Source organism: Myxine glutinosa, chromosome 13 (genome assembly GCF_964187855.1).
Source record: "Myxine glutinosa chromosome 13, kmMyxGlut1.1, whole genome shotgun sequence".
Classification (NCBI taxonomy): Eukaryota; Metazoa; Chordata; class Myxini; order Myxiniformes; family Myxinidae; genus Myxine; species Myxine glutinosa.
Window position 1 is genome coordinate 73,640,714 of NC_136273.1, and position 14,803 is coordinate 73,655,516.

Sequence of the window (14,803 nt, forward strand, 5' to 3'; positions counted from 1 at the left end):
TATATGTGTGTGTATATATATATATATATATATATATATATATATATATATATATATTAGGGTGCATCAAACGCCCTTAGGTTCTTGGATTTTAATGTCTATTCTCTCAAATGTTACACTTGTTGGTAGAAGTATGTATGCAAAAAATAAATGAAATCAGAGGTGGTCCTGGGTGGCCACCGGCCACTTTTATATATTTAGGGCCATTTTCGGGGCCGCACTATGTAAAAATGTTTGATTTTGTTATTTTACACCCAAACCTAGTCATGTTTGGTATCAAATTGAAGGTCTTGATGAGAGGAATACAAATATAACAATTTTATGCAAAAAACGATGGTTTGATAATTAGTTTGTATTTTTACATGAATGAAATCGGAGGTCTAATCGTGGGTCCCATACTAGTAGTCTAATAATATCCTTTATTTTCTTTCAGATGGCAGATAAGAAGACCAGATTAGCAAGTGCCATTTTTGGTCTTGGCAATGCTTTTACAGAAGCAGATGGTACATTGACAGGAGTCCGCCTCCCAACTTGCCGGCAGGTTCTTCGATGCGTGATGTGGTACATCCAGAAAGAAATATGTGAAGGCAAACAAACTCAGCCACTGAAATGGAAATCTGCCAGCATCGTCCTTATCCAGCTGAAAAAATTCTACACTAAAGCAAATATTCCTATGCTTTCAGACCATCAATGCTGCAAACTAATACTTGACCTTCTTAATGACAATAACAAATTGCGTCAAATACCTGTTTCTCGCCGAGAATCTCCAAGCACTTTGGCTAAGTTGCAAACCATGAATGAACGTCTTGATAAGACCTTTGGTGTATGGACAAAAGATGCAATGACAAACATTAAGAATGAGGAAGATAGAGTATTTTTAGAGTCAATGAAATCTGACAGAGTAGCCTCATTTGGTGGTGTTGACAAGAAGAAAGTTGATAAAGATCATAGAAAAGAAAAACGCCTCTTAGCGGAAGCTTCAAGACGAGAACGTCATGAATCATCCAGTGTACAAGAGATGACAATTAGTTCTGTATGCTCTGATGATAGTGACTCTGCAGATAGCTTGGAAGAAACTGAAGAAGAGGCGATTCCAGAGTTTCAAAGGAAGCGTAGTCACCACAGATCAACATATGCAGGTACATCTGCCTTTATTCCTCATGATATTCTGAAAAGACATTCAGTTGTGTCTGTTGCTACTCGACTAAACATAACTCCTGTTCAACAGGTTGCGCTCACCAAAGCTGTAATTCAAGAGGCAGGAGGTGATCCACGTCGTGTGGCCAAGTCGTACTCAACTGCTGATAAGGCTCGACGATCAATAACAAGTGCTATCGCCAAAGATATTCAAGAAAATTGGATCGCCCCAACAGCTGCAACACTTCACTGGGATGGCAAGCAGATACCAACGCTCACAAACAAGAATGTCAAGGAAGAAAGATTGCCAGTGTTGGTTGGGAATGCCACTGATGTAAAGCTACTGGGGGTGGCTAGATATCCTCCTGGAAGTGATAGGTCATCAGGTGACATCATTGCCGAGCACACTTACACGTATCTACATTCATGGAAGTGCAAACAATCAGTTGTCAACTTATGTTTTGACACAACAGCATCAAACACTGGACACGTTACAGCTGCCTGTGTTACCATTCAATCAAAACTGGACCGTGCTCTTCTGTGGTGTGCATGTCGCCATCATGTTGGAGAGGTAATCCTGGATCATGTGTTTGACGTTCTCAAAATTGAGGCATCAAAGTCTCCAGAAGTATCTTTGTTCCAAAAATTCCAGAAGAATTGGGAACGCATATCGCATGCAAAGAATGAAAGTTTAACCAAAATTGACATTTCCATGTACAATGACTATGCACAACAGCTGCTTTTATCCTGCAAAAACAAGGTTTTAAGCACAATCCGCACAAGCGCTTCATACTGTAGGGAAGACTACAAGGAAATGGCACAACTCTGCCAGGTAGTCCTCGATGATGATGTCACAAAACAAGGAACACTCCACAGACCAGGGGCCATGCATAAAGCAAGGTGGATGTCAAAGATTCTTTATTCCATCAAAATATGCCTACTTGAAGAGCAAATTTCTCTACTACCTCGAGGAACTGTAACAACACAACATCAACAGAAAAAACTGAAGGAGTTTGTTGTTTTTGTTGTTTATATTTATTGTGATTGGTGGCTCATATGTCAGTCTGCTTCAAATGCCCCATGGTTTGATTTGTGCTTTTACAAGACTCTGCTCAACTATAAAGCTGTCAACTCAACCATTTCAGTCAGCGCTGTGAAAGCCTTTGATAGACATTTGTGGTATTTAACCCCAGAACTGGTTGTTTTGGCACTGTTCAGCAATGCAATTCCTCAAAAGGATCGTCGTGCCCTTGCAGATGTGTTACTGGCCATACAACCAGATGAAATGCCAAGCACTCCAAAACACCGCTACGGTTCTGGATATGGCAAACCGTCATTTCCAAAAATTACAGAAGCGACAACCCTGGCTGATCTTGTGAACGAGGACTCGTGGTTTACAGTAAACCTTCTTCACCTAGATATGACCTTCCTAACAGAGGATGTTGACACTTGGCAGAACAATGAGCACTTCAAGGCAGCCAAGTCCATTGTGGATGGGCTTAATGTTGTGAATGACCCTGCAGAGAGAGCAGTAAAGCTCGCAACTGATTTTGTCTCAACTGCAAGAAGAGAAGACCACTTCCAAAATCTTCTTCAAGTGGTTGAATGTGACCGCAAAGCGAGGCCAAATTTGCGGAAACGAGCAAAGTTGGAGTAGTGACATTGGCGTTGTGCTTAATACATTTTCAAACTTTTAATCAATGAAAGTACAATACTATAACACTGTACTACAACTTTGTAATATGAAGAACGATTTTGGTTAATTTTACATTGACATGTAAGGTTGTTTTAACTGTTTGATATTAGGCATTTAGTAAAAGTAGGACTTTACTTTTGTATATAGGTATAATGGTTAATTTTACATTATCTTGTAGTTAATTTTACATTATCTTGTAAAGTAGTTTAGCTGTGGCCCTAAATGGCCCTAAATATATAAAAGTGGCCGGTGGCCACCCAGGACCACCTCTGATTTCACCTATTTTTTGCATACATACTTCTACCAACAAGTGTAACATTTGAGGGAATAGACATTAAAATACAACACCTTTTTGAAAATCATGGGGCGTTTGATGCACCCTAATATATATATATATAGACTTGGCATTTAACATGGAATTTTTTTTTTTCTTGACTTGGGTTTACTTTCTTAACTCAGTATATCAATCTGGTGAGTTTCCTTTACACTTTGGTGATTTATTTGTCAAAAGAACCATGTCACTGATTGTCTGTGCAGCAAGAAGTCAACAACAGGATTATATCACAGGTGGCATGGCAAAATGTACGGACAGGTGGATTTGATGATTGGCTTCACAGTCGGTATACAAGGGTTGTTGCGTTCTGTATTAGTGGAAAACAACTGCTGCACGTCTCCAAAAGTTATTGCCGCTCCTAGTTCCCCCGATATCTGTAAGATCCGCTCGCGGTCAACGACAACGACGCGCTGCCGGCCCGCTTCCATCACCACCACAGCACGAGTCGGGACCGGACGAGGAGCCTGGACATCTGCTTGGACCTTCCTCCCCTACCAGGTACCACCCCGTGTGAGTGTGTCTGTTTGTCCTAGGGTCGTTAAGTTAAGACTGTATAGGTAAGCCTGCCCTGTGTCCTGCTTCTTCTTCTTCTTCTTCCTTGTATATTTCTTTAGTTTCCTCTTCTTTTTGCTTGTAAATAAATTCACCTTGTTATTTCTTGGTTTTTCCCTAATCCGATCGCCTCCGTCCTTTCTTTCCATTGAGTACCTGTGGCACGATTTCGGAACCGCTCAGAATCGGGTTTAGTATTTGTTAATGGCTCGGATCGCGGATTGCTAACCGCTCGGCAATATTCCATCAATATCCGTGGTTCGGGCGGGAGTTATTTCCCTGCTCGCGGTCGGTGTTGGTAATTAGGTATTTGGGACCCAAATTGAACAATCACCCGACCCAAGACCGACCGGGAGGAGCGTTGTAGCTTCCAGGACTCGGGACGGCCAGCTTAAAAGGACAAGGGGATTAACCCCCCCCTTGATAAGGGGAGCGCCGACCCCCGAATCTGCAACAATATATATTTATATATTGTTGCGGATCTCCCGAAGCCCGTCGACGTACAGAGGGGGGGTTAAACCCCTTTCCCCCCTCAGGTCTTCGTGGTCCACGAGGCCGAGTCGCCACTCCCGCAGCGAGCGTGGAAAAGGGTATTGGGTCGATTCCACACGTACCTTTGGTACCCACGCTGCCACGAAAACGGGGACCGGACCTCACACCAGCCACGCTAATCGAGTACGCCGAGCGGTTTGCGTGTCACGTGACTCGTGCCGTTACTTTTATTGAACCCGATTCGAGCGGTTCTATTCGTGCGATGCTAGGCCAATAAATGGAAAGGACGGGAACGATCAAATAGGAGGAAGAACTCGGGTTTATTTATAATGTAGAATGATCCGGATAAAGGGAAGGGACACAGAGCAGATGCTTAACAGTTTTAACTTATACCCAGACAAAGGGCCCACTCACTCACGTGGGGAAAAGGAGGAAGAACAAGTTCGCACGCCAAACGCGCCTTGACGCCGTTCACTCTCGGACAGCTCGCCCGGCGTGACCCTCGGTTGTTCACGGCACGTGTGCTGGGAGCGCAGGCAAGGAGATCACGTGTCTGTGGCCCGGAATGGGTCGTCTTCACACAGCGCGATTAATACAGGCAGCAGCAGCGCACCGGGCATGGGGAGAGTTCGTGTACAGAGACTATAACAAGTAACTCAATCCACTCGTGGTGGGACAACAGCTCTGACGGGGAGACTCTCTGACGCTCACTGATTCTCTCGGGGCGACTCTCTGACTTGTCTGCTCAGCTCTGCCGTGGGGGCTCAGGGCAGGGTTTTATATAGCCCCTCCCCGGTCCTATCCGAATGTTCCAAGCCGTCCTCTCGCCGCTGTTGTGAGCCACTCCCCTCGAGCTCAGATTGGCGGCTCGCTGCTTACTGGCCACTCCCTGCAGCTCCTCCCTTCGGCCTTGCCAGACTTGTTCCAGGCCAAGCACATGGCATTCTAGCCCAATTAAGGCCTACCCTTACTGCCCTGCTCAAAGCAAACTAACACAGAAAAGGAGACTACGCTTACATTTACTAAGAAATAACTGATTTACTAAGAATAAGAGCCTGGTGTTGGCTTAGCGGTTAGGGTGCCGGCTTGGGATCCTAGGATCCTGGGTTCGAATCCCGGTCAATCGCTGAATGAACGCAAGGGGGGTTGACTCAGTCTGTCATCCTTCAAAGGTCGGCAAATTGAGTACCAGCTTGCTGGGATGAATGATCACGGTGTGTACCCTGATTTAGAATAGGTACACCATATCCCTGCGCATCGTAAGAGGCGACCAAGGGTTGGCGTCAGGAAGGGCATCCGGCCATAAAAACATTGCGTTCAAACAGGGAACCATGATTGTCATGGGGCCCGCAAGGCTAACCCCCGCTCTAGCGGGGAAAATGGCCTTAAAACGATCATTCATTCATTCATTCAACTGAACTACAGCGAGGCTACATGTTGTGGTGCGTCTACCTACGAGGGGGAGGGGGGGAGGAGGGGAGGAGGGGAGGGGGGGAGGGGGGGGGGTCATCCTTTATTCCCACAACCGCAACATATATATATATATATATATATATATATATATATATATATATATATATATTACGTCTATTATATGCTATGATACCTTTTATAACACTCATGATGTATTCCAGAGGAGTTAGCACGATGTAAAATAGCGCTATAAGAGATTGTTACAGCATTGTGACTATGGAAATGGGTTCTGCGAGAGCGGATATATGAAATATGAATGCTATAGGTCAGCTTAATTGGGCATCGGGTATCGGGTATCACTATGTATAGATGTTGTAGCCAAGTTTTATGAGTAAAAATAACTTTGTCACCTCTGCCACCGAAGGTGAACAGAGGTTATGTTTTCACCCGTCTGTCTGTTTGTTATGACGAAAATTTTAAATGTCTGTGGTTAAACAGACAGGTTAAAATTTAAACACCGTGGTCTGTCTCATTTGTATGTTTGTATGTTTGTTTGTCTGTGAGCACAACTCTTTAACGCTTTCAGCTATATAATCTTCGTCAAACATTACCAGACGATTCCAAAGGACAAAAGTGAGGTTGTCAATGTATATTTGACTGTATATATATGTCAATTAATTGATTAATTACTTAATTATTATCGATTTATTAAGTACTTAATTATTTTATTTCTTATCTGGACAATATCTCAGGTGTCTTTTGAGCTAGGAAACTGATATTTGGACATGATCGTGACCAAGAGATTTGGCTGTAATGGGTATTTTTGATTTATTGATTCATCAATTATTTATTTAATTGTCCAATTAATTAATTTTCAAAAAGTTAGATTTGGGTGAAACAATGTTCGTTTAGGTATGCTATTAGCCAATTGATTAAGAAATTAATTATTTTATGATCATTATTTATTTATTTTAATTACACAATCAATAAATCAATTATTTATTTTCTTTCTCATCTGGGCAATATATCAGGCACCTTTTGAGCTAGGAAGCTGATATTTGGGCATGACAGTGACCACGTTATTTGGCTATAAAAGGTATTTTTGATTTATTGATGAATCAATTCATCAATTGATTGTTTTATTTTTCGATTAATTGCTTAATTAATTATTTTCCAAAAAATTACAGATTCGGATGAAGCAGTCAGTGGTGGTTTTTAGTATGCCATTAATCAATTGATTAAAAAATTAATTATTTTACGATTACTATTTATTTATTTTAATTATACAATTAATCAATTAATCAATCAATTATTGATTCTCTCAATTTTTGTCAGAAAATTTTCTCAGTTTTCATGAAGGAAAAAGCTGCTTAAGGAAAATGCAAGAGCCACAATGATGAGGGTGAAAGCCTCACCATTCGGAGGCCAAGGAGCTGATTGAGTCCAATTGCTCGGGTCCATCCGCTTGGTGCAGTTGCTCGGGTCCATCCGCTTGGTGCAGTTTCTCGGGTCCATCCGCTTGGTGCAGTTTCTCGGGTCCATCGGCTTGGTGCAGTTGCTCAAGTTCATCCGATTGATACAGTTGGCTGTGAGCCGAGTCTGGACTTGCGCAGTTATGTTTACATTCGTGTTTGAACTCAATGAAGTTGTTTCTTCCTTGAAATAAGTCTGCAAAGATGAGGAAGTTAGACTTTATTAGATTTTTTGAAGAGAATACTTGTGAATATAATTTTAAAGGTCAGAAACACTCACTTTTAATTGAATGTATTCCATTATTTCCTGTCGGAATAGACGTCGCATAAACTGCCAGAGCAAAAATAGATAATTGAAAAAAAGAGGAAAATGCCTTCTTTTCCTGAGCAGCTGGTTTTCCTGAAACCTGAAATTCACCACATCCACAATACCCCTGGTAGAGGTGTACACCTTAAAAAAAACGACCATCAAAAGGAATCGAGCTGAAGAGGATTGCTTGGAACAAGAACAACTCGGTCAGGATGATTGCCGGAGTGAAGAAGGTGGATAAAAGGAAGATGGATGAACTGAGGAAGGAGATTGGCATGATGAGCTAGCCGGTGAGATTGGTAAAAGGCCGCCTGAAGTGGGCCACAATGTGGTGCGGATGAGGGACGAGAGATTGGCAAAGAGAGGGGATATATTGAGGGAGCGAGATAGGCCGTGGCTGAGATGGGAAGATTGTGTGAGGAGGGATATCGATATGGCGGTGGCTGGTTGGAGAGTTGGAGAGAGAGGACAGAGAGAAGTGGAGGAGTGCAATCATCGATACCAATCGGCCTCACCCCTTATAAAGGGAAGAGAGGAGGAAGAAGAATAATGCTTGGAAGTTCAATAACTTGTGCCACCATGACAGACATTTTGAATGTTCATAAAGGTGCGATCCACATCTACTTATTTCTTAGCTATGAGTTGGGGGTGGGCCATGTTGGTTATGGCCGGTATACACAGTACATGATGCAAGAACAAGGGGAAGGAAGGGTTGATGGTGCAAATAAATCACAATTGTCCATATATCTCTTCTTTTTTTTCTCCAGGCGTTCCCTGTTTTCAAGTCGTCTGATCTCTGACGAAGTTACTGGTCACTTAGTACTGGTCACTCAACCCTGTACATGCTGCTGCTTCTCTCTCAGCAATGGAGGCCCACAATCTCAAATAAGAGGTTATAGGACCAACTCTCTATTGAAACCTCCAAAGTCCTCTCCCAGACAAGGATGGAGTGCCCTAACCAAGGCCGAATCTTATTCCTCATTGAAATAAATGACCTCTCCAATACCCTGGAAAACCCTCTCTTCATTTGTTTTTTGTATACCTGATTGAGGGTCTTAGAAGAAATAGAGCAGAATGTAAGGGAACAAAATGGAAAGGGGAAACACCAACAGCAAAGTAGAGGTTGAGAGTGAGACAAAGGGGAGGGGGAGAAGGACACAAGGGTTCAATCGTACTCCTTTCTCCGGGGGCTTCAAAAACGCGGTGCAGCACCATCTATTGTCATCCACCCTCTCTACTTGCGATCGACAAATCCGACCATAACCCCCATTGATTGACCATAGCCTAATGGCTAACCCTACCATAACCCCGATAAATTAACCAAAGCCTAACCCTACCCTAACCACCAATTGATTAGCTCTACCCTAACCTAATCTCCCTTACCCCCATCGATTAACGATAGTCTAATCCAACCATAACCCCCATCGATTAACCATAGCCTAACCCAACCATAACCACCAATTGATTAGCTCTACCCTAACCTAATCTCCCTAACCCCCATCGATTAACGATAGTCTAATCCAACCATAACCCCCATCGATTAACGATAGTCTAATCCAACCATAACCCCCATCGATTAACGATAGTCTAATCCAACCATAACCCACATCGATTATCCATAACCTATAACCCTGCTCTAACCCTAATCGAATAACTATAGCCTAATCTTACTCTTACCCCATTGATTAACCATTAAGTTTGTGTGCACACCACACACATTGAATGAGTTCATAAGCCTCGCCGACTCGAGTAAACGGGGGTGATTTTATTTCAGCACTGTCTGTCTGTCTGTCTGTCTGTCTGAGTGTGAGTGGGAAATCTCAGTTATGGACGGGTTCAGACGAAACTTGGTGGATGGGTTGGGTAGTTGACAAGAGCAAGTCGATTGGAGTCTGGTTTACACAGAGATCCAGACCTACAGCTCTCAGTGAGCAGCAAAATGTAAACTGCATTCAGCCTGGAAGCCATTTTGAATCATATTACTCACTGGAATTCAACTCGATTACTTCTCACATTCTTTTCAACATTCAACAATTCGTGGAGATGTGGAAACTTTCACACTTTACCCACCTAGGCTCATTCACACTTTACCCACCCAGGCTCATTCACACTTTACCCACCTTGGCTCATTCACACTTTACCCACCTTGACTCATTCACACTTTACCCACCTTGGCTCTTTCACACTTTACCCACCTAGGCTCATTCACACTTTACCCACCTAGGCTCTTTCACACTTTACCCACCTAGGCTCTTTCACACTTTACCCACCTAGGCTCTTTCACACTTTACCCACCTTGGCTCTTTCACACTTTACCCACCTTGGCTCATTCACACTTTACCCACCTTGGCTCATTCGCACTTTACCCACCTAGGCTCATTCACACTTTACCCACCTTGACTCTTTCACACTTTACCCACCTTGACTCTTTCACACTTTACCCACCTAGGCACTTTCACACTTTACCCACCTTGGCTCTTTCACACTTTACCCACCTTGGCTCTTTCACACTTTACCCACCTACGCTCTTTCACACTTTACCCACCTAGGCTCTTTCACACTTTACCCACCTTGGCTCTTTCACACTTTACCCACCTTGGCTCATTCACACTTTACCCACCTAGGCTCATTCACACTTTACCCACCTTGGCTCATTCACACTTTACCCACCTTGGCTCATTCACACTTTACCCACCTTGGCTCTTTCACACTTTACCCACCTAGGCTCTCTTCCACACTTTACCCACCTAGGCTCATTCACACTTTACCCACCTAGGCTCATTCACACTTTACCCACCTAAGCTCAATCACACTTTACCCACCTTGGCTCATTCACACTTTACCCACCTTGGCTCATTCACACTTTACCCACCTTGGCTCATTCACACTTTACCCACCTTGGCTCATTCACACTTTACCCACCTTGGCTCATTCACACTTTACCCACCTTGGCTCATTCACACTTTACCCACCTTGGCTCATTCACACTTTACCCACCTTGGCTCATTCACACTTTACCCACCTTGGCTCATTCACACTTTACCCACCTTGGCTCTTTCACACTTTACCCACCTTGACTGATTCACACTTTACCCACCTTGACTCATTCACACTTTACCCACCTTGGCTCATTCACACTTTACCCACCTTGGCTCATTCACACTTTACCCACCTTGGCTCATTCACACTTTACCCACCTAGGCTCATTCACACTTTACCCACCTAGGCTCATTCACACTTTACCCACCTTGGCTCATTCACACTTTACCCACCTAAGCTCAATCACACATTACCCACCTTGGCTCATTCACACTTTACCCACCTTGGCTCATTCACACTTTACCCACCTAGGCTCTCTTCCACACTTTACCCATCTAGACTCATTCACACTTTACCCACCTAGGCTCATTCACACTTTACCCACCTTGGCTCTTTCACACTTTACCCACCTAGGCTCTTTCACACTTTACCCACCTAGGCTCATTCACACTTTACCCACCTTGGCTCATTCACACTTTACCCACCTTGGCTCATTCACACTTTACCCACCTTGGCTCATTCACACTTTACCCACCTAGGCTCATTCACACTTTACCCACCTTGGCTCATTCACACTTTACCCACCTTGGCTCATTCACACTTTACCCAACTAGGCTCATTCACACTTTACCCACCTTGGCTCATTCACACTTTACCCACGTTGGCTCATTCACACTTTACCCACCTAGGCTCATTCACACTTTACCCACCTTGGCTCTTTCACACTTTACCCACCTAGGCTCATTCACACTTTACCCATCTAGGCTCATTCACACTTTACCCACCTAGGCTCATTCACACTTTACCCACCTAGGCTCTCTTCCACACTTTACCCACCTTGGCTCATTCACACTTTACCCACCTTGGCTCATTCGCACTTTACCCACCTAGGCTCATTCGCACTTTACCCACCTTGGCTCATTCGCACTTTACCCACCTTGGCTCATTCACACTTTACCCACCTTGGCTCATTCACACTTTACCCACCTTGGCTCATTCACACTTTACCCACCTTGGCTCATTCACACTTTACCCACCTTGGCTCATTCGCACTTTACCCACCTTGACTCATTCACACTTTACCCACCTAGGCTCATTCACACTTTACCCACCTGGGCTCATTCACACTTTACCCACCTAGGCTCATTCACACTTTACCCACCTTGACTCATTCACACTTTACCCACCTAGGCTCATTCACACTTTACCCACCTTGACTCATTCACACTTTACCCACCTTGACTCATTCACACTTTACCCACCTTGGCTCATTCACACTTTACCCACCTTGGCTCTTTCACACTTTACCCACCTTGACTGATTCACACTTTACCCACCTTGACTCATTCACACTTTACCCACCTAGGCTCATTCACACTTTACCCACCTCGGCTCATTCACACTTTACCCACCTAGGCTCATTCACACTTTACCCACCTAGGCTCTCTTTCACACTTTACCCACCTCGGCTTATTCACACTTTACCCACCTCGGCTCATTCACACTTTAATTGTAATACTAATAGTGACTTTCCTGTTGGTAATCATAATTAACTATATTGAAAATTAATTGTCAAAATTAGAATTAAGAATTAATTGTTGTGATAACATAATTATTGAAATGTTGTCATAATTTCCTATATTGAGAATTTACTTGGATTTGATGATCCCTTTTCAAACATTTACTTTAAGATAAAGTTGTTAAATGTTTGTACATTTCTCACCATGTCTGGATATGGATATCCGTCACGTTCAATCTCAACTGTATAACTGAGGCAACGGTTGAGAACTTCATCCACAATCGGTCTGTCCCACACGAACTTCCAGAAGAGATTATCAGAAATGCTGAGTCTTAGGTTAGTTACTTGTGGGAGTTGTTCTGTGGGCAGAAATAATGCAAAAATTAATTAAATCATTAATTAATTAATTAATAGGTGTCTGTGCATTCAACTTCAAGGCCAATCACTAAACTCCAGGAAGGTAGAAAATTAAAAATGTATGTGAAGTATTCATCGGAAAAACAACAACAGTGAGGTTCATCGCACCAAAAGACCATCTTATGGGTATGTTACAGCTGGAAATTTTGCAAGCGTACCGGTACACAATGCAACAAGAAGAAAAAGAGATAAAATGTCATAGCCCCCGCCATGGTTTTCGTAATTTTGCTGTACGGAGTTTGAGGCTGCCAGTCGGCCATCTTTGGTCGGATGACAAAACAAAATCTTCTGTATATGTATACTCTATTGTATTATCTTTGTGCCAAGATTGAAGAAAATGGGTCCATGCATGTCCGATAAATGGTTGGGACATGTTTAAGTAACAAAATGGCCACCATTCGGCCATATTGGAATCTGATATCGAAAGAAAATGACGTGCACATGTGTTACAGGTTACCTCCCCAAACCCAGGTTACGGTGCCCCTCAGAGTCTCGAGAGGGAACACGGCAGAAGGATTTGTTATTTTGAGTGTTCTATTAAACCATGGTAAAACCACACCAGTGCAATTGTGTAGAACAAAATAAGTAAATGTATTAAGAACTCTCACACAATAATAACACTCTTAAAGAAAGTACGATGAAAATATAACTTGCATCTCATGAACAATACATATGATGGTACCATCATTCCCCAATGCTCTCAAAGCAATAAACTCACGATACGCCAAATGTGAGTGGAATGTAACAATCCCAAAGTCCATGCACGAATCCCCATGCTGGGCGAAGGTCGAAGTCGTGCAGAATGACAATAACAACAAGCAGGTATCAGCGCGGCTGCAAACAAGGATTTACGAAGTGAGAGGTCGGGCAGATGGCGGCATGGGGTAACGATCCCCCAAAACGTGAGTGCAATCCACGCCCTATGTCCACCAACGATTAAGCCGATATGGAAGACCAACAGCGATCAACACGATGAAGTCGATATGGGAATCCCAACAACAAAACATGATGCACCAGGCGGACGGCCTCCTCAAGGAAAAATGGCAGATCGGCCTGTGATGAAGGCGCTTGCTTTCCCACCAACAATAGTTCATGCTTGGTACCAAAACCTGAGACGCAGGTTTAATTGCAATCGCAATATGGGATGATGTCGCGGGCAACCCCTTTCACAGGAAGCCTCAATTCATTCGCGACCAATATCGAGGAAGACCGCTCGCAACAGCTCACGGCTGTCTGTTTCCCCTGCCGATCTTTCCTCCTCTTCCAGTTTATTTTCCGCGTTTTTGTTTTTCCTCCACAAACATTTATTTTACTTTTTACTAAAGTCATCTCCATTTCACACAGAAATCTTAACAATAATATTACCTCAAACTAAAAATCCTACAAGTATATGATAACAACAAAGGCAGAAGTGACAAATCCATAACAACATGTAACACATCATACATTGCCTGTGTGCAAAGTTTGAACTACATTGGCAAATGCATGTCCTAGAAGTGGTTGAGGACATGTTCGAAATCGGCTTTTTTACAACTAAAATGGCCGCCACTCGGCCATCTTTGATCGCATCACAAAACAAGACGATAAGCATATGTATACAGTCATGTTTTGTCTTTCTACCAAGTACTAACAAAATCGGTCCATACATCTCTGAGATATGGTTGCGGACACACGGATGCACGGACGGACGAGATTAAATCCATAAGCCCCGTTTCAGACTAAGTCCAAAGGGGGCTAATAAGGAGACATTCCTAATTATTAAATGTTCAACAAAATCCTGTTGGGTTCAATAGGCTCACAAGGTGGTGAGACTTCATTACAAACAGTGAAGTCTGAGAAAGACCAGGAGTGAGTGCACTGTAATTGGAAAGAAGTGAAAGATCAGCAAAGCCCACAGTGCACCCACAGCCAATGATGCTATCCGTTGCCAAAGGAAGAGGCAAAGCCCCAGTGTGGTGGACAACATCCGAAGCACGCAGGTGCGCAGACTGCAATTTCCGAAAGGATAGTGCAGACGTTGTGTACTTATATTTGACTTGTTTAGCCTGGGCTCAATTCCCGACACAACTATCCACAATTGGATTACCCGAGGGCCTAGTGGGTCCCATCGGGGCTGTTGCATCACAAAGTGTGCTGTCCCTCTGATGGATATCAAGTGGGCCCATCCGATAGCATACAGCTGCTGAACGGTGAACATCCCAGGTCTCTCGTTAGCACTCCCACCCTGATCAACTTACAAATTCCTGCCATTTTCAGTCAAAGCCAGGCTTAGCCAGCCAATTCATGAAAGACAGCGAAAGGCTTTCCAGGTTGACTGCACAAGGCGGGAATAATTGGGGCAGTTGAAGTGGTAGTGGAGAGTCGAGTCCTGATGAACAAGGTAGATGGTGAATGTTTTCATCAGACAAGACTTGGTGCAAAC

At 43.5% G+C, this 14,803-nt stretch overlaps 1 protein-coding gene across 1 annotated transcript in view; it reads right to left on the reverse strand.

The window, feature by feature from the left end:
- The window catches only part of LOC137415031 (uncharacterized), a 117,013-nt gene that overhangs the window by 75,060 nt on the left and 27,150 nt on the right, over window positions 1-14,803 (reverse strand). The window contains exons 2-3 of the mRNA XM_078767643.1: window positions 12,169-12,323; window positions 7,040-7,292 (exon numbers count right to left, since the gene is read on the reverse strand). Of these exons, the coding sequence (XP_078623769.1) occupies window positions 7,040-7,292; window positions 12,169-12,323 (408 nt within the window). The remainder of the gene's footprint in view (window positions 1-7,039; window positions 7,293-12,168; window positions 12,324-14,803) is intronic.